This window comes from Amblyomma mixtum, chromosome 1, assembly GCF_055824585.1.
Source record: "Amblyomma mixtum isolate Tamu chromosome 1, ASM5582458v1, whole genome shotgun sequence".
NCBI classification, from domain to species: Eukaryota; Metazoa; Arthropoda; class Arachnida; order Ixodida; family Ixodidae; genus Amblyomma; species Amblyomma mixtum.
The window spans coordinates 319,951,101-319,970,531 of NC_143012.1; the positions used below are offsets into that span (position 1 = coordinate 319,951,101).

At 43.7% G+C, this 19,431-nt stretch overlaps 1 protein-coding gene across 1 annotated transcript; it reads left to right on the top strand.

Annotated features, from left to right (window-relative positions):
* Nucleotides 1-666: 666 nt before the first annotated feature.
* On the top strand, nt 667-19,103 carry LOC149372651 (succinyl-CoA:3-ketoacid coenzyme A transferase 1, mitochondrial-like). Its single transcript, XM_089567211.1, has 15 exons — nt 667-895; nt 1,111-1,210; nt 1,773-1,906; nt 3,102-3,194; nt 3,413-3,562; nt 5,655-5,761; nt 7,308-7,368; nt 7,533-7,640; nt 8,221-8,323; nt 8,533-8,627; nt 11,564-11,685; nt 13,055-13,130; nt 16,075-16,251; nt 17,285-17,386; nt 17,508-19,103. Exons 1-15 carry the CDS (start codon nt 824-826, stop codon nt 17,547-17,549), a joined length of 1,542 nt encoding a protein of 513 aa, XP_089423337.1. The 5' UTR covers nt 667-823; the 3' UTR covers nt 17,550-19,103.
* Nucleotides 19,104-19,431: the final 328 nt, after the last annotated feature.

Sequence of the window (19,431 nt, forward strand, 5' to 3'; positions counted from 1 at the left end):
GTTGGGGAATCATGAACTGAATGCCTCATGTGCGCAACATAACTCTTGGTACAGGGAACTAACTGTAGTTGTCGCGTTGGGGAATCATGAACTGAATGCCTTATGTGCGCAACATAACTCTTTGCAATGTGGAATAGCTGCACCAAGTGTCTGCGTGACAAGCTAACAATTGTAGTGTGCAAGAAAAAAAAAATTGCCGTCTTTGTACTCCGTAAACTAATTTTGACTCATTGAGGAGCCGACTGCCAGGTCTCCTCAGTAGATCGCACGGCGGTCTGTCTGTGTGCGCGTTATCACACAGTCGCTCTTTACCACCGTGCTCTTTCCTGCGCGAAGGAAAATCTAATACCACAAACGACTCTCAGCGTCTTTTGACGGTCGTCGGATAGTTTTTTTTTTTGTTTGCGAACGGTATGCAAAATTTGCGTGCAACATTGAATTCGCGAAAATTCTCTTCCCGCGCTCATCGTAAACGCTGCTGTGTTTTCGGTTTCGTTTCTAGCACCTGACAATTTTTTTATTATTATTATTATTTGGGCAGGTCTTGAACGCTATTATAATGCCGAAGATTGCATTTTTCTCCAGCATTTTGCCGCAGAGGTTACGTACGGTTACGTGGGGATCAAAGCTGGGGGCGCGCCATCTAGATGAGGAAAAAAAAATTCCGCCAGTATGCGCGTGTGCGCCAACCAGTCTCTGTCGGCTGGTCGGATGATCGCCGGATTGGGCGAGGGAGGTTGTTGATATGTGCGTATGCGAAGGGACTCAGCAGTGCCGTTGATTTTCGTGTTAGTTAGCTAGGATTCGGCCGACATCATCAGGGATGGCCACCAGGATATTTCTGAGCAAAGTGTGCGCTCCCTCTTTGCTCGGGAGGGGAAAGCAGCTGGCCGCGGTATGTCTTGTTTACTGTCGTCTCGAGTTGCATGTTGCTGGTGATGCTCACACGTGAGTACGTGAGGTGCATCCTATTAACCACGGCGCACAAACTTTCTGTGCTTGATGGACCAGTTAAATAACCCGTAGAAATATGGCATATCCCCCCTCCCTCCCTCCTATTTTTGTGTGTAGTTTTGCGTGACTAAAATCTTGTTTGTCTCGCGCGAACAGAGGAGTATCAGTACGACGTCCAGCTTGAAGGCCGAGTTTTACAACTCTGCCGAAGACGCGATCAAGGAAATCAAAAGTGGATCTAAACTGCTCGTCGGAGGTCAGTAAAACACTTCTGCGGCGCGTTTGTTAAAAAAAAAAAAAAAAACAAACTTTTCCTGCACGTCAGTGGGCAGCGCTAAATATAGCTCTGGACGCAGCAGTGGCCAGCACTGTGTGTAAACATTTCGTGCTAAGCGAAGTAGAAACGAGTTATCACGGTGCCACAACTTCATACATGCTGCAGTTAGTACACTTCCACAGAACTGAGGAAGTGGTTACTTCGCACGAAATTCTTCTGGCGTAGTATATACAAAGTGGACACGACACGTAAAATTTAAGATGCGAAGCAAATGCAGCGAAAAAGAAGTCTACACGATTCCAAATATTTCCTTGTTGCTAAGGGCAAGTAATAGTCCTCAGAGCAACCAGCATAAGAATTCTCAAAATGTGCATACTCTAGAAACTATAATGAATCGTCCAATAAAGAAAGAAAAGAACAACACCGCAACAAATCTGTGTGTATGTGTTCTTTAGTTTAATGCCCAGTTTCAGGCTTCAGTTTAAACACTACCTTTTACTGCGTAACGCCAGAACATTCCATGGGCGCTGTTCTTTCGCAGGTTTTGGTCTCTGTGGAATCCCTGAAAACCTGATTGCTGCACTATCAAAGACAAATGTCAAGGATCTGGTTGTAGTCAGCAACAATGCTGGTGTGGATGGCTTTGGTCTTGGAATACTCCTCAACACACGGCAGGTTTGAAAGACATGTTTTCCTAAGCTCTGGATGCTTGTTTGAGCCTCTGTTCTAGATACACGGTGTTATTCTCAAAGTGTAGCTTTGTGAAACGACAGTGTTTCTTTAACAGTTATCATGTATTCATTGCGCACTTTATTTTCTTTGACCCTGTGTAGTTTCTTGCTATCGGTCAAGCCTGTCTTTGCACCTCTGTAGATGTAAAAAAAAAATATTAAATATGAATTTCATTGGAGTGTCTGCAAAGGATGCCACTTGAGTTCCACATGAATGGACTATCAGCTGCAGATAGCCTTGGAAGCTCTCGTGTAGTCTTTGAACTCAGCAGTTTGCTTCAGCAACGCTGCAGGGACCCTGGCAAGCAGCCAAATGCATGCTGTCACAAGAAAGCTCCCGTCTGGGTTCAGCAGTCTTTGTGTGCGTCATTACTTTAGGCTGTCTTAGTAGTGCCAAAGGAGAAAAAAGGGAAACAAACTCAACTCGCAAAGTGAGCCTTGGGCAGCAAAGAAAGTTCCTGTCTGGTTTCAGCTTGCCTCTAGTAGTGGGTCATTACTTTCAGTCAGTCCTGGTTACCCAAAGAAAAAGAAAAATGAAATTAATGAAACAAAGTATTCTAGCACCCAAACTCAGTCTTCGGTTTGGTGTGCGAAATTTTTTTTTCATTCATCACTTTGTAAAATGGGGCAGCAGTGACTGCTAAGTATCTTCGTCCATTTTCTTTATCTGCTTCTCTTCTTGGCATGCTGCAGGCTGCTGTTGCAGTTGTACCTTTGCTCTTTTGGCAACAGTAAATACTTCAGTTTCTTGTTGCGTGCAGGGAATTGTTCTTACTGCTCATGCGTGTTCATTTTTTTTTTTTATAGTCATGCTGAAAAGTTATATTAAGGTATACAGTAAATCTCTCTAATGCTCATTGAGGATGTAGTTGTTAGTATAAAAAGCTGCTGCATCTGCATGTTTTTGTGAGTTTTGTAGACCTTGAGACTGAGTGTTGAGTCCTCTAACACCCACTTTCAATTTCAGCACTTACCTGCAGCAATTGTTCAGAGTACTTTTCACAATTTTGGAGACAGATATCTTTTGCTGCAGATTGAAAACCATATGCTAGAACCTGGCCCGCTGCACTGTCTTTACGGTTGTTTGGTTACGTTTGAGTGCACACAAAATGGTCATAATTTTCTTGCCTTTTCAATAGGTCAAACGGATGATCTCGTCATATGTGGGAGAAAATGCAGAGTTTGAGCGGCAGTACTTGTCTGGGGAGCTTGAGCTCGAATTTGTACCACAAGTAAGTTTAACTGCTTTCTTGAATGACTACAACTGTGCACCTTTTTGGGTCTGCAGTCTCGCAGGATCTGTTTTCTTTTTTCACTCTGATAACTGTGGAATGCATGCATGTTTCTATGTGCTTTTGCCGTTGTTGATGCAATATTTCTTGCCATTTGCCACTGTGGGGCATGAACATATAGGTACATGAGCACGAAATGCATTCTTTTAATGCCTTAGGGAACTCTGGCTGAGAGGTTGCGAGCTGGTGGTGCTGGCATACCGGCTTTTTTCACGCCGACTGCATATGGTACGCTCATCCACAAGGGTGGGGCACCCATTAGATACGACTCGAATGGCAATGTGGCCATCAAAAGCGAGCCCAGAGAGGTGAGTCAGCCCATCACTCAGCTTCATTATTGACTGTTGCAGCTGCATTGACTATGTAAAACCGATTGTGTTGTGTGGTCAGGTTTCTCCTTGCTCGTATGATGAATGCCACCAAATTGTGCTGTTGAGTTCTGATCGCCCTGCGAATTTAGCAGCGCTCTGATACTACAGACTGTTGCCCTGCAACAATGTAGTAAATTAAGCATGGAGCTGAGTAGGAGCATCTCTGGGTTGAATCACAAAGTAAAATATGAATTGAAATTATTGTGACGTAATGTGTGGTTAGTTAACGGTTGTTTTTTTCTGTTAATTGAACAGTACTATGGAGAATAAAGGCAGCGAAAAGACTTACCATAGAGGTTTGTACTACCTGCATAGTTGAGAGTGGTTCCTATGATAAATTTTCAAGTTTAGTTTTCTCTGCATGAATGACTAGATAGTTTGCCAGTAATCAGGAAATGTGACCTCATGTGAATTATTTCTGGCACTATTTGTTTGCAAGCAGTTTCTGTTTGTTTACAAAAAACACTGAGTTGATTGTGGTGCTAAGAGGTGCTTAGGCAAATACCGCAGGTGTCTGCATGGCTTTGCAAACAGTTGACATATCAGCACAGTGCTGGCGTCAGATAGCTTGTTGGAAGTAGATCAATCCCTGATAGTAGTAGTAGTACCGCTTGCTGAATGTAGCACAATATTGCAGCCAGCATACTGTGTATCAGGTAAACTGATGTCGTGAAGTTCTTCGACATGAGGGGCAGCACTTTTGAGCTTTTCGCCTTGAAATTAAATTGAAGCATGTTATGAGCTGGGTGTCCTGTTAATGATGGTTCAAAGGTGTCCATACATGCAGAGAATCCAGACAACGGGGGTACCTTGGCTTTGAAATTTTCTATTAGCAAACTTTTAAGCTATACTCAGTTTCATACATCAGGTGCAGTGCGGTCAAAGCTAGCGCTCTTGTTTGTACTGCCTACAACTGCGATTAAAAAGTAGTGCGTTCCTTGTGGGGAGTGAAAAATAATACATGCTTTGCTTGCAGGCCTATTACATGATAAATTTGTCATGAGCTTGATTAATTGTGCTCTTGTTGCTGATGTCAACCTGTCACTTTCACATGCCTTAGACCACTCGTCTACAAAACAAGTGCGGAATAACACTCCCGCCTTTATTTTTTCATGCGGTCTACTTCTGTATCTTTCACAGCGTTGCACCTGATGTATGAAACGGATTATAGTGCCAGTCAAAAACTATTGCTATTGTTCTCATTACTTAGCGCGACAATTATAGTCGGACAGGAAATCTGGAAAAGAGCAGGCTGGCAGAAGCGCTATGCCCTCTCCTGAAAAGAGAAGGGATGATGAGCAAGGACACAGAAACAGTGAGGAGAAAAATAAGACACTGCGTGACGACACTGAGAACATGACAAACACAGAAAAACAAGGCAATATTTGTGTTACAAGAGATGGAATAAATGTCAGCTAAACAGATGACACAAATCTCTGCAATGCAAGGTTGCCAACTAGATAGAATATGTTATAGTAATTATGGACATTTTTTAAATGCATACAGTTGTGTGTTATGTTACCAAGGGCGTCCGCAGAACTTTTTCCAGGGGGGTGCACCCGATGTCCGGGGATTGGGGCGGTGGTAGGTTATCACCAAGAAGGAACTACTAGTGCATAAATAATATCCGTAATTCCAGGGGGGGGGGCAACCGCCCCCCCCTTGCCCCCCCTTCCGGACGCCCATGTATGTTACTAAGCACTGCTTTAAAAAGGAAAAGTAAAGCTAATAAGTAAAACGGGCTTTTGGGTGGGTTGGTTGCATAATTGACGCGTTAACAAATGAGCCTGTGTAGTGACCTTTGTAAATTTGTAATTTTAACGAGCAACCTGTTATGGCTTATGACTTTTATACTGTTGGGAATGAGGCATATGTATTTGGATGTCAGCAAGGCCACGGGCCTGGTTCACTGACACATTGCAAATCTCTGCTGAGCTATATTAATTTTAACTTTCACGCTTGAAGTGTCAAATGTGAGAACTATGGCTCTGCTAAATGGTAACAAAATGTATTGTTCTTGACTTCTCAGCACCAGGTGTTCAACGGCAAGAACTACATCATGGAGCATGCAATCACGGGAGATTTCGCCCTTGTTAAAGCATGGAAGGCAGACAAGGCTGGCAACATTGTCTTTCGGTAAAGTACTCTTCTGTTGTCTTGTCATACTGACACGGTGCGTTTGTCATCGTCATTCTGCTGGGGCCTTGGGTGTGCTGTGTTCAGGAGCGGAAAAAGCTGAAGCGATGGTCCAGCAGATGCTGTTGCATTATTGGCTTACCAATATCAGTCGTCAACACCCTGTGGTGCTCCCTATTCAGATGCCCTGAACCACTCATGACAGTGTACTGCTTTGTACTGTCGCGATCACAATATTGCGGGACGTCGGAAAGCGTGGCAAAACTGCGTTCTGCTCCATCTAACGGCGCACTCCTGCTCGTTCTTTCTGCTCGGGCATGTCTGTAACCTCACTACTACCTTACGCGCGGCGCATGAAGATCAGAACGAGCGCCAGGTGCCGCTGGCGCTGCGATGGGTGAAGCAGATAGTTGCCGCTTTCGCGGAGGATCGACTCCGGGGAAAGGGGAGGGGACTTGCAATGACGAGTAGTTTGTTTTAGTGCGTGAATTTGCCGAGTCATAACGTAAGATGGCCCTCGAATTTTTTTTATTCGTGTGCATGGTCTTCACAGGCGTAGCCCTCTGTTTCCAGCATGCACACGCTTAAGTGGGAACAAACCCCGAATGCTAGGATAAACAAAAACAGAGAAAACATAATTGCACGCTCCCTCTCCCCTATCAAGAGTCGCTGCACCGCGATAGCGACACGCTATCTGCTTCATTCATCAGCGGCTGAGCCAGATGCTGGCTAGATTCCAAAGCTGCACCTGGCGCCAGCGGCGATCTACGTGCTGCGCGCGTGCTAGGAGTGACAGTACAGAAAAGCCTGAAAGGGGGAGAAGGAGCGAGGCTGCGCTGTTAGATGGCGCGGAACACAGTTCTGCCACGCTTTCCGACGTCCCGCAATATTGTGATCGCGACAGTACATATTAATCAATTCTCAGAGCTATGTATTAGTTTGTAGTGTTATATTAAAAAAATGTCGTTTTTTTTCCTTTCTGTTCTTTGTAGAGATGGCTGTATGTAGGGCTGAAATAAAAATTTTTTTAAAGAAATAAACACCAAACCAAACTGTTTCGTGGGTTTGGGTCGTAGTTGTCTCTTGCTGGCATAGTCACGTGTTGTCAGTGGAGTCCATTTTCATCAATGTATTACTCTATAATTGAAAGCCCCCTGTTTGGTTATCCTCGATAAGTGAATGAAATTCAGGCCTGTGGCTTCTCCAATGAGAATGTTCCCCTGTGAGAGTATAGATAATCTATGGTCATGTGACGTAGGTGGGCCGGGTAGTGAGCAACTATTTGGCTTGCTGATAAGTTTTTATTACATATGGCAGGGTATTGATGTGAGAAATTAGTGCAGTTTTGAACATATGAAGCCTTACTGTCACGGAGTTATTTGAAGTTGTTTGGACGGAGATTTGTTTGGACAGAGGTGCTTGCAAAATTTTCACAACAGTGTTAAACAGTTTGCGACTGCCTGTGCAAGGTTTTATTGACCTATTTTACTGTTTTGCCATCCTTCTTGTTTCCATTTGAGCTCCTTTTGTGTTCTTTCTTTCTTAGGAAAACAGCGTCAAACTTTAATCCAGTTATGTGCAAGGCAGCAAAGTACACAATAGCAGAGGTTAGTCCTTTCTTTCTTTTATTCCTTCTTCTTTTTTTCCCATTGAAAAGAGATTTAGATGTATCCACGTGTGGCACTTGTGATCTATGGGTTTTGTTCACAGTGCACAAATGCAGTTGAGGAAACACACTCCATCTTCTGCCTGCCTCTTTCCTTCCATCCAGGTGGAAGAAGTTTGTGAGATTGGTGCCTTGCCTCCCGACCACATTCACATTCCAAGTATATATGTGGATGCCATCTACCAGGGCAAGAGCTTTGAAAAGAGGATCGAGGTATCTCTTGCAAGCTCATTTTCTAGTTTAAGCTTTAGCTGACCGACTTTCATGATAAGAGTGGTGGTTAGCTTCTCAGTGCACTTAAAAGCTGCAGCATTGTTGGTGAATGGTACCCATGTCACTACTATCCATCTTAGGGGGTACAGCGCGAACAAGACGAAGGACGAAGCGCTGTACCCCCCACGATGAATTATTACAAACTCGCCCAGCTATCCATCCTTCTTCAGTGTCACTATTTTTGCTTTGGCTTTCATTTCCTGCCATAAACATTGTTCTTTCACTAGAACATTGTTAAGTTTTGAGAGCAGTCCTTAGCATCATGTATTTTAGAGAGTGTGCAGAGTTTAAGCAAACAAAAAAATGGACATCAAAAGAGTGTTGTGTCCATACTCTGCTAACAGACACTGACAGCATGTGCCAGATTACATGGAAAAATGGTCTCTTGTGCTGATGATCCATCTGCGGCAAGAAGTGTTCATAAGGCAGCTGTGTAATTTTATCTTTTGTTTACTTACGCGCCCTGGCCAAGACGCTGAGTGCTGCTCATGCTGTTCATACTGGTAACATTGTTTTGCAGAAAAGGAAACTCAGAGAGAAAGCACAGGGTGCTGGCGGGAAGGACGATATGAGAAGTCGCATCATTCGAAGGGCGGCATTGGAATTCCAGGATGGCATGTATGGTATCCTTTTAGCAGAGGATTGACAGGACTTGTCTGCATGGGATTCCCTGCCTTCATTATGGCTACCTGTTGACTGTCTGCATTTTGCAGCAGTTAGCGTGTCAGACTTGGTGGTCCATTTTTCAATTTATCCAGTCCATCTCATCTTGGCATTTGTACTGATAACATTGCATTTGAGGAAGCAGACCCTTGACTTCAGTTCCACCAAGTCAACCTTGGCATCGGCATCCCTGTGCTTGCGAGCAACTACATTCCCAAAGGAGTTCATGTTGTGCTGCACAGTGAAAATGGAATCCTTGGTGTAGTAAGTGCTGAACTTTATGCAGAGGGTGCATGGCTCACTGAGGTTCATATCCTGCACTTCACTTTGTGCTGTAAATGACTTTTTTGCTAACAGCCACCGCGGTGCAAGAAAGCAAGAACATGGCTCAGTGCTACTTCGTGACCCACCTACGTGGCACCTGTCTTGGAAGGAAGCGATTAGTACGCTGAGAGAAAACACACTAATGAATCTTGTTTTGAAGGAAGGACGTTTTCGGTAGTAATTCGATTGCCTGCTGAATTTTGCAGCTTCACCTAGGACCTGAACATCCCCTTTCCTTGTAAGCTTAGAACGCTCGGTACAAAATCTGACTCGTAAATGTCATCAAAAGCTCTTGTGACTTTTGTGCTCATTGCTGGGTTCTGGACATTTCCCAGAAAGAGACTGAATGTGAGGAAAAAACAAGCAAACAAACATATAGGGGAATGCGTAAGAAGGATGGCCCTTTGGAGGCTTCCCTTTCAGCGCCTGCAGAACGAGTCAGCCGTGATGAGTAGAGAGGCCTAGAAATGATGGTGCAAGCTGTTTGGTTATGCACGTGCCCTCGGGAGGCAGCCGTCTTATTTTCTGCTTTTAGTTGCACATAATGACACTGCACCAATTTCAGAGAGAATTCTTTCATGGAACCATAAATTGTCGTCCTGACAAAATTATTCGTGGGACCAATTTTTGCCGCTTGCATGCTGTTAGCGAAAAATGTTTAAATTAGGTCTTTGCAAAAATTAAGCCATTTACATTAGAATATGTTCCAAATTTTTTGTGCTGTTCACATGTTACAACACTTCAGCAAATCATTTGTATGTACCGCTGGTGTTGGGCATGCAGCTGGTTTGCTGCTTCTTTCCTCCAGCTGATATAAAGTATGGAAATATTGAAAGCAGATGTCACCTGCCTACACCTTTTGGACTTGAAATACTTGGTATTAGGAGGCTGAGGTTGAAGTCTGTACTTTGTGTTTGTAATCAAAAAGCATGTGTAAATCATCAATGCTTGTTCAGTAGACCTATAGTTTTCCTTTACTTCATCTCATAAAATTTAATAATACTGATGTGTTATAGTTGCCCCTGAATGGTATTGAAGCATATCACGCTCTGTGTGTTATAGTTGCCCCTGAATGGTGTTGAAGCATATCGTGCTCTTTAGTGTTCTCTGAAATGTGCACACATTCACTGGCAGTGGACCCTCATCCTATTTGTCAAGCTGGTTGGTTTTCGCACGTTGCACTTCACCGAGCCATTGCCATTGCTGTCTGCAAAACATAGACAGTGCTGAATGTGCATACTTGCACTTAATGGGAGCACATTGGATCCACACTAGAACTGCTTTTATATGTTTTGTGTTGCAAAGCATGCAAACACCTGCATTTCTTCCTTTAAAAATAGCCTGCTCCGCCATAGGTGGGCTTGCAGCACTGCAGTTAAGCTTGCTTAACAATTAGAAAAGGAATCTGTATGCTCAAAGCAAAGCGATGTGTACTGTAGTTGTTTTTTTGTTGTTTTTTGTGGATAGATGTTGCTCAAAATGGCATTGTTAGAAGACAACAGAAAGTTCAGTCATCCCAAACCTCATTTTATGAAACTGAGAAGATTTTGGGAGACTAAAGCAGATTGTTAAGCAAACACTCTCAAGGTTAGGTTACTTGTAAACATAAATACCCCCGAAAGCAGAAGGTTTGACAGCTGTCGCCATAGCTCAGAGGTAGAGCACCGGACGCGTAATTCGGAGGTCGTGGGTTCGGATCCCACCGGCGGCATGTGGTTGTTTTTTCTTCTGCTTTTCTAATCAATTAGCTTTAAGCGATGACATATTCTAAATTGATCAACACCACAAAAATAAATAAATTAATTAAAAAAAAATCCCCTGTGCCCCTTGGTTTCTGTGGCTGTTGGCTTCTGTCATAAAGCAGATTGTGTTTGTTAAAGCCCATTTTGTTACCACCTGAGCCGCCACAGAAGATTTTTATGTGGTGGTTGGTGGTCTGCTGCCCTTTTTTGCTTACTGAGCCTACCGGGATGTGTCTCTTGGCAGTGACCCACTGTGGTTGAAGAGTTGCTCAGGTGTTCAGTTATTGAGCATGATGTCACGGGACAGTCGTGGCCACATTGGCTGCATTTCGATGGAGGCAAAACTCATAAGCAGTTGTTCTGTGCAATTTCAGCTAACATTAATGCACCTCATGTGGTCACAATCAGTCCAGAGCCCTTCACAACGGCTTGTAGCCCATGGATTGTAGCTCAGGCTCATCTTTGGGATGTTAAATCCCACATGCCATACCATATCATAGCATGTCTTAATGGCGTTGAGAGACACTGTGTAAATTAGTGCTCTTGCACCTTTAGTTATGGTGAATTAGTACCAAACTATGGCGGGAAATAACAAGCGCCGACCAATCGTTAAACACAAACAAAAACAAAAAAGAGACGTTTTGGCTCCGCCATGGGAGCCTTGTTCACAAGTCATTGTGAACAAGGCTCCTGTAGCGGAGCCAAAACGTCTCTTTTTTGTTTTTGTTTGTGTTTAATGATTTGTCATTCTGAACAAGGCTCCCGTAGCGGAGCCAAAACATCTCTTTTTTGTTTTTGTTTGTGTTTAACGCTTGGTCGGCGCTTGTTATTTCCCGCCATGAATTTTCCCGACCAGACGGGTTTCCGTCGAACCCTGGATTTGAGTACCAAACTATGTTTAGAGCACTTATCTTTGCATGTTGCAGTGTTGCTGTTGTGTTTGAGGTGCTGTGAAATTTAGTATGTCCAGTTTTGTTATTGAGCTTTTACTTGTTTATATGGAGGTGCGGGCAGGCAGCATATATATATGCAGTCACTGTTCGCAGATTCCCTTGTTCGAATATGTAAAACTTCTTGTACACTGTTGCTGGCAGTGTGCCATACTATAAGATCACCTAAATGTTCCTTCTTCAGGGTCCATATCCCACAGAGGAGGAGGTGGATGCTGACTTGATCAATGCTGGGAAGGAGACTGTCACTGCACTACCTGGAGCATCTTACTTTGGCAGTGATGAGTCATTTGCAATGATTCGAGGGTAAAAAATGTGTAGTTTCTTTGCAGTCACATTTGCATTTACAAGGCGACACATTCCCACTACCGCATCTTTTGCATGGGGCTGGGTAACACTGGCTTTAGAATAAAAATAATGTGTTGTTCACTGCTTTTCCTGGTGAAGATAGGAACAGGTTTAAGGAGGCCAACATAGTGCTCCTTTAGGGGTTAAGAGGGTCTTTGAAAAAAATGCTTACTAATGAAGTCACAGTTATCAAATCTTCAGGGAATGTGTATTTTTCTATGCTGATTCTAAATACAGTGGAACCTCATTATGGCGAACTATGAAAAATCGTACAATAGTTTGTTATAGCCAAAATTTGTAGTATAAAATGTCACCAGAAACTCATGCCGGAGGAGTGAAATTTAGCCAGTGAAACAGTGGCAGCTGGGAAAGACCTTTTCCGCAGTTTTAGCACCGTTTCGAAGCCGCTGGTGTGTGATTGTGGAGGCTGCAAAAAATCAGGCGACAAACTCCAGTTAGGTTTTTTTCGCTGCACAGCACTGCAGCATGTGGCGGTGGCAGGTCAAACACCAGCTAGGGTGGCTTCCTTGCACTACAGCAGTGTCGTGTAAAAAATTGAACATCAGGGTGAAAGCAGTCGCCGTTTTCACCACCTCCGCTCCGTGACAGTCGGCATGAGCAGAGAATTGCTACTGGAAAGCTGCAACAGCCGACCATGTCGCTGTTTCTGGGGTACTATCGACGGCAGCGAGAGACACAAACAGGTGTCGACCGCCTGGCTACCAGCTTTTCTCGCCACTATATTTTCTGTGGCGCTGTTGGCAGATGCGAGATAAAAGTGTGAAGCATGGTGTGAATGCTTGCCGCAGCACCAGCAGTCACCCGTGTAGTGAGGCAAACCTGCTGCCTATCATGCAAGCAGACAAAGTTTGGCGCTCGGCAGTTTGATACATCCGTTTTATAGTAAAATCATATTCAATATATGAATCAAGAAATGTATTTGTTTGTTAAAAATATATAGGAGAAGTTCGATATAGCCAGTGATTCATAAGGTCCATGTTCATTATAATGAGGTTTCACTGTATGTCATTTAATTTTAAAAAAAGTGCTTGTGGCCTTTTGTGATATATTTAACTTTTTCTTGATACCTTTTAAGAAATTTTGCTGCATGGAACTTGCTAATATACATGCCATCGGTTTTTCTTGACTTCAAGGCATGTATAAGGCTAAAATTAGTATCCTGCCTATCATAAAAGTTATAATGTTTTGAAATTGTTGCTTCAGAAAGAGGAATATAAATTTTCTTTTTTTTCCGAAATTTTTCTTGCTTAGTTAACATTGAGGTTAACTGAGCCTATTTTGCTCGCATTCCTTTTTTTAATTTCAGGGGCCACATAGACCTTACAATGCTTGGTGCAATGGAAGTTTCGCAGTATGGTGACCTTGCTAACTGGATGATCCCGGTGAGCTGCTCTTTAGTGCTTAAAGGGACCTTGAAAAGGGTTTGATGGTCGTATTGTAATGCAGCAAATCTGTAGAGGTGGTCTTTGTAAGTATTCGAGTCAAATTTAAAAGCTCTGCATAGACCCCACATAATTAGGGTTCTTTGTTTTCGGGTTTTATATTTTTTCAAATTTGGAGGGTAAAAATCGGGGAGCTATTTTTCAACTTGACAATAGAGAGAAATTGGGTTTTTCATGGAAACATTCTGAAACTTTTTTTTAGTGTGAATTTGATGAGCTATAATAATTTATTTGGTTTTATTTTTTTTTAATCTGAGGGTAACAATTGGGGCTATGTTCTAGGTTGATAAGCAAGGAAAAATCGGAGTTATCAAGAAAATATTCCAGAATTTGGCGTTTTTTTGGTAATTAATAATTACTGGCAGTAAAGAGTTTAAATCAATTTTGGACATGAAGCATTTTACTCACACAAGCTGGTCATTGGCGTTTTGCACGTCCGTGTTTAGCATACATAATGATCTGCGTGTGCAGCATTTCGATTTCCATACGAGACCTTTGGAGATATCTTTGGAGATATCTCAGCTGAGAGAACATTCTTTCAACATCACAGCTGCCATTAACTAGGCACAACAATGTCAGCGCGGCATTTGCTAGCCCAGGGTAGCGCACAGTTTTGTCGTGCCAATAGTCCATGCCTTCAACACCTGTATTAGAAGGGGCTTGCTTCCAGCAGTGCTGGTTAAACTCCTCACGATGCGAGTTACACATTGGTCATATAAATCAAGAGAGGTCGGTAGTTGTCAAATGACTGACTCAGCAGCCGCTTCTGGAATTGATCTAGTAGGGCTCCTAGTTTCCATCACGTCAACTGGTTTTTGTCTTTGTCTGAGGCGTTTCGTTTTGGAGTGCAGTACCATTCTGTGAAGATTTTCGAGCAAGATGGCACCATGGGACCTGCAGTCTAGATACTCTGTCTGTCGGCCGCCTCTTGCCTGCACGCCAACTGGGGGCAGAGTAGTTCCACGGGCACCGTTGTTCCAGAAATCGGGAAAAAATTGGGTTTTACCTGATTTTTTCAGGAATATGTAAATGAAGAGCCCTACCTATAATTTACAAGTAATTTTTAAGAACGGCTGCTAGCAACTGATTAGGGTGACACCTTGCTGCTCGTTCTTAGCCGTCCCTCCCCTTTTTAACGCAGGGCAGGGAATCTGGGCAAGCCTACTCATTGGGTGTGCCCAAGTATGTGGGCGAAATGGTGCGGGGCATACACCCCACCGGATTTCTTTTTATTCTGGTGCCTCAGATTGTATTGAGTTTAGGGGGAGAGGAGGAACATAATATTAATTTAGGTTGTCGTTTCACAAAAAATGTCTGGCTTCTTTGTCACGAAATTTCCTGATTGGTCGAGAGAGGTCACATGACCTCATGACATCATCACAACCTGGCCACCACGGCACGTGGCCACCTTCTCACCGTGGCGCTGTGCATGAGCCTTACGGGAGCTCGGGAAGAGCAACCTGGGCCTCACAACTGGTGGCTGTGTATGAAACGGCCACCAGGGCAGTGGCTCACAGTTTCTCTCCTTATCACTTCATAGGCCGCCAAAAATTCCTGCAGCCAAAAATTCAAGACAGCGCTTCTGGACAAGCTGCGCCATCTAGTTTGCTTCTGTAACACCATTTTTTTGTTTGTTTTGTTTTTTCATTTTCTAACATGAGGAGGCGACGGGAAAAATTAAACTTTGACCGAATGCAGTCCACCGGTTGCCGATTATAGTCTTCGTTTCGCTGCATGCTTCTCAAAGGCGAAAGGCTACACTGAGCACTTTTTGTCCGTTCTTATGCTATCTTTTAACGTGACAGCATAAAAGGCTCCGTTGTCCAGGAAATTCGGTGTCGGCATTGTCGGCGTTGTGAGCAAAGAATCACGAGCATGGCTCTGGCAGGTGGTGCCCAGAGAGCAACCTAGGAGGCAGGGGGTGCCGTCTAGGTCATGTGACCTTGCGGTGACATCACAACCTCCACATCGGTTAGTGAGCATACTGCCCACCATGGCAGGTGGCAGTTAAATTAGCGATTGGCCACTCGGGAAGAGCAACCTGGGCTACACAAGGCCCACCGCTGAGAGCATCTGCCATCGCAGGGCAATGGCACATCGCTTGACCTGCACCACTGCGTCAGGAGGGGTATGAGGACTCCCAGTGATCTACGAATGTAAAGTAGAGAATGACCATCTGTGTATATATGGGCTTCAAAAAAGGAGCTGAGAAAATTACATGGAGATTTCGCGAACACTTCCTGAAAAAAGTGTACTAAGGTCAGAACGTGGAATGTACACAGTATTTTGTTGCATATAAATCATCCCCCGCAACTTCGCCCCTCGCTGGCCAAAAAAAAAGGTGACATTAAATATAAGTCGACATGTACCCCCCACCCCCCTGCACGCCCTCTCCCCAGACCCTCTTTATGTAGTTCCTCAATTGATGGCATGACAGTGCTCCCGCAGCTCAAAGCATTAAACACGGAATGATACAGTTGTAGAGCCAGAGCTGTCAGAGGCAAATAGAGATACAAGGTAATAAAACGCTGCCCTTGCATGCGGCCCAGCTGAGTAGCAGCAAACAGAATAGCCAATGGTTTGGTAGTTTCGGATTATGGTGTGACACACGCTTTGGAGGTTGCCGGAAGTTTGCTGTTGCAGCCATTCATACAGGAAAGTGACCACCGACGCGAGCGAACCAGGTAAATGGTACGCAAATTGACATTTTCTTACTGGAAGCAATTTACAAACAGATTACTGACCTTTTTTGGCACCACTTACTCACCTAGGTGATTCAGAATATAGGACTCATTGATGTTTCTCGATTTTTATTCCCTACCATCTGGCATGCAAGGTTGGTCACCATAGTGTTTCACGGTGGTGAACGTCCTCCGCATTGCAGGGGAAAATGGTGAAGGGCATGGGAGGTGCTATGGACCTGGTGTCAAGCAAAGCAGCTGGCACTAGAATTGTTGTCACAATGGAGCATGTGGCCAAGGGTGGCAAGCCCAAGATCAAGAAGGAGTGCACATTGCCTCTCACTGGAGAGCGCTGCGTCGACCTCATTATCACCGAAAAGGTAACCCTCACGAGTTTTCTGTCTGCAAATGCTCCTAATGCATTAGCATTAGAACACGCATTATCGCAAAAATCATCCATCATTAGCGTGTCAAGCCTCTGTGGAGAGGAAGCAAAGTTGGAAGAGAGACTCCCCTCTCCACTTTCAAGGAAGAGAACGGAGGGAAGAGGAAGGTGGAGATGTGAGAGGATGAAGCGATGGGTGTGGGGAGGGTGTAGAGGGGATGCAGCATGTCACATGGTGATTGGTGGTATGGATCACACCACCCACTCACGCAGTCTAAACACGTCAGCAGCAGCAGCTGCTGCATCCAGGCGTTGACGCTAACGCTGGCGCATACTCTGCTGGATGAATTGCATTGATCATCACTTAATTTTTTTTTTGGGCTGTTTGTGATAAGCTATAATATGTGTTGGAGATAAAAATGAAAATGAATGTAAATATTCTGCCATCAGAATACTTTGTACAGCCTTGTGGTTGTGCTGTTGTTAGCACATCAAGTGTGAGCGCTGCAGCATTTAGGCTGTGGTGAAGTTCGCTCGTTCTTGATGCCGAATGCTGGGATGTGAATTTACCATTAGGGTAATGTTTTATTTTTTATACACAGTTGTTTGAAGAACAGGCTGAATACTTCTGTTTTCAATTCTTTTTGGTTGTGCCACAATGGTACGTGATGTGTGAGAAACACTTGCTTGTGAAGCAGTTGTCCTCAAGCTTCTTTTCTTCCTGTATCTTCCTCAGCCTGTTGCTGGTAGACCTTGAATGGCAGCTCCCTCTTCTTCTCTGTTAGTCATTAGGAAGTCTATGGGGTTGATATTAATGCGGAGGTACCTAACTGCTTGACATGTCCATGACGAACTAAGCAAGGGTTGTTTAGGCATGTTGCTTAGGCACCAGCCTGGGCATTTTGAATAAAATTTTTGCCACCTCCATCTTAGTTCCCTAGCTGTAGCTGTTGAAGAAAAAATTTCTGTATTCAGTTCGGGAGCTTGAGGGTTCACCAGGGTTACTGTGTTTCCTTGATCTTTTTCAGTGTGTGTTTGAGGTGTGCGGGAAGAAAGGTCTCACACTGGTTGAGATTGCAGATGGGCTCAAGGTGGATGACATTACCAGCAGCACTGCCTGCCCATTTGAGGTAAGTGGCTGCTCAAAGGAAAGTGCGGAACTTGCGCGGTTGTGATTATCTTGCATGGTAGCATCCTTCGTGTGTCCGAGCAGAACGGCACTGATCTTCTCGTTTTTCTTCTTTTGCGTAGGTTTCACCGAACTTGAAGCCCATGCAGCAGGTCAGCTTGTGAAATTGATGTATAGCTACATGTTTTGTTTTTGTTTATTCTTTTGAGATTATATACTTTTGTACCTTGGTATGTGCATACGGGGTGTAAGTGCAGATATCTCAGTAGTTGGCAGTGTTGGCAAGAACTGAATGTGGCGATTCTGGCATATTGCCACATGTCGCGAGAGTTCGTTCTGGCTAGTAGCTTTTGCTGTACTGCCTCTGTTCTGCTCCGTTGTACACGTCGACACATAAGTCACTCGTGAACAAGCAATAAATTTCTTTGTGCAGTTTGTATAACATTTTCAAGCAATGTTCTTTAATAGCTTGTTAACAGAGTAAAAGGCATCGATGCTGTAAACTGGTACAAATCTTTATTTCTTTTCTGCTATATTGTGATGTTGGTGTTTGTACCTCTTTCATGGTTGCAGATGTGACAATTTTTTTCTGTGGCATGGCATACTATTTCTGCGTAACTGATGGATTTGTTAAGTGAAACTGCATGTCTATACATTTATTCTAGTCTGCTGCTTGCAGTTTTGCTAGGGGTGTGCAAATATTCAAAACTTTCCAATAGCGCATCAAATATTTCCTATTTAATTATTCGAATGAATCAAATAGTGTATTTTCAAAATTCTTTGAAAGGAATCAAATATGTTCTGAACTTTTTTAATAATGTCAGGAGGTTCAAATGACGCCTGCCATATTTTTCTTCAACGAATGTTCTGAAAACAGTCCACACCGACGCCATGCGCCATCCGTCCGCAGAAAGTACGAATGCGATGAAGGGTTCAGCGCCACGGTGCTGTCTGGCGCTGGCCATACTGGACGACGCGGCAGGATTCCTGCAAATTCAGGAAAACCCTACCCTGACGTTGATCTCGGAGGCCATAGCTTTATGTAGGTGCCACTAGTCTCTCATTTCCTGCGGTGTATTTCTAGTGCCGCCGGGTATCCACCCGGTTTTTTAATGGGTATGCAGCTTCCTGCAACCTGATGCTGAACTTTTTTTGGGGTGATTTCTTTGAGAAAGAGCCTTCGACCAAGCCAAGCAAATTGTAATTTTCCTGTAGCTATAACTTGATGGTCTGAGAGTTATGTGACCCGTTAATGGAGATTACTGCTGCATCTTTTAGCAGCTATAGCTTTAACTTGATAAGATTTAAACTAATAGAACCATATTCACCTCTGGTGCCTCAGTGTTTCGCACGATTGCTCGTTTTGTATGAATGTTCCCACAAATAGCGAATATTAGTACTGATATTCAATTCGTGTTCGATTTGGTCCTACCACTATTCGATTCGTATTTGATTTGGTTTTTAGCTACACTATTCGTTTGTGATGCAGTTTGGAGAGAGTACTATTCGCACACCCCTACATTTTGCATTTCTTCCGTAGCATTTTGTGCCAAAAGGAGCATGAAGGTGTTGCTGCCAGGGTTAGCTACATTTTTCATATATTGCCGTTGAGTATTCTTTGCTTTTGCTCTTTTGTATAAGAAATAGGCAGGCAGTGCAGTACTATATGTTCTGAAAAAGGAGGTAAAATTGATAAATAAAATGGCATTTAATGTTTACTTTTCTGTCGTGATAAATGCACAAATGCATGTAGCCTCATGTCGGAATGGTTCCAGTGGAAAAAGTGAGCAATCTATCTGCTGCTGGAATGCCTCTACAGAAATGGTAGCAGTAAGAAGCATCAGGGCCCCACTGTAAGTGTTTTCAAGGTAAAAAAATTGCTGCCAAAATAACTGCACTGATTCTTGTTATGTCGTGTGGTCTGTATGATGAAAAGCAAGGCAAAAAGGTTGTGTGACAGCTCTCCAAAAAAGCACATTGAGAATTAGTGCATTGAATTTCTTTCTGTAGTAATATTCGATCATTCATATTTTTATGGCTTTATTG

Coding starts and splice junctions, on each gene's coding strand:
- LOC149372651 (XM_089567211.1), top strand. CDS start 824: ATGGCCACCAGGATATTTCTGAGCAAAGTGTGCGCTCCCTCTTTGCTC. Junction 896..1,110: donor GGGGAAAGCAGCTGGCCGCG/GTATGTCTTGTT, acceptor TCGCGCGAACAG/AGGAGTATCAGTACGACGTC. Junction 3,563..5,654: donor TCAAAAGCGAGCCCAGAGAG/GTGAGTCAGCCC, acceptor TTGACTTCTCAG/CACCAGGTGTTCAACGGCAA.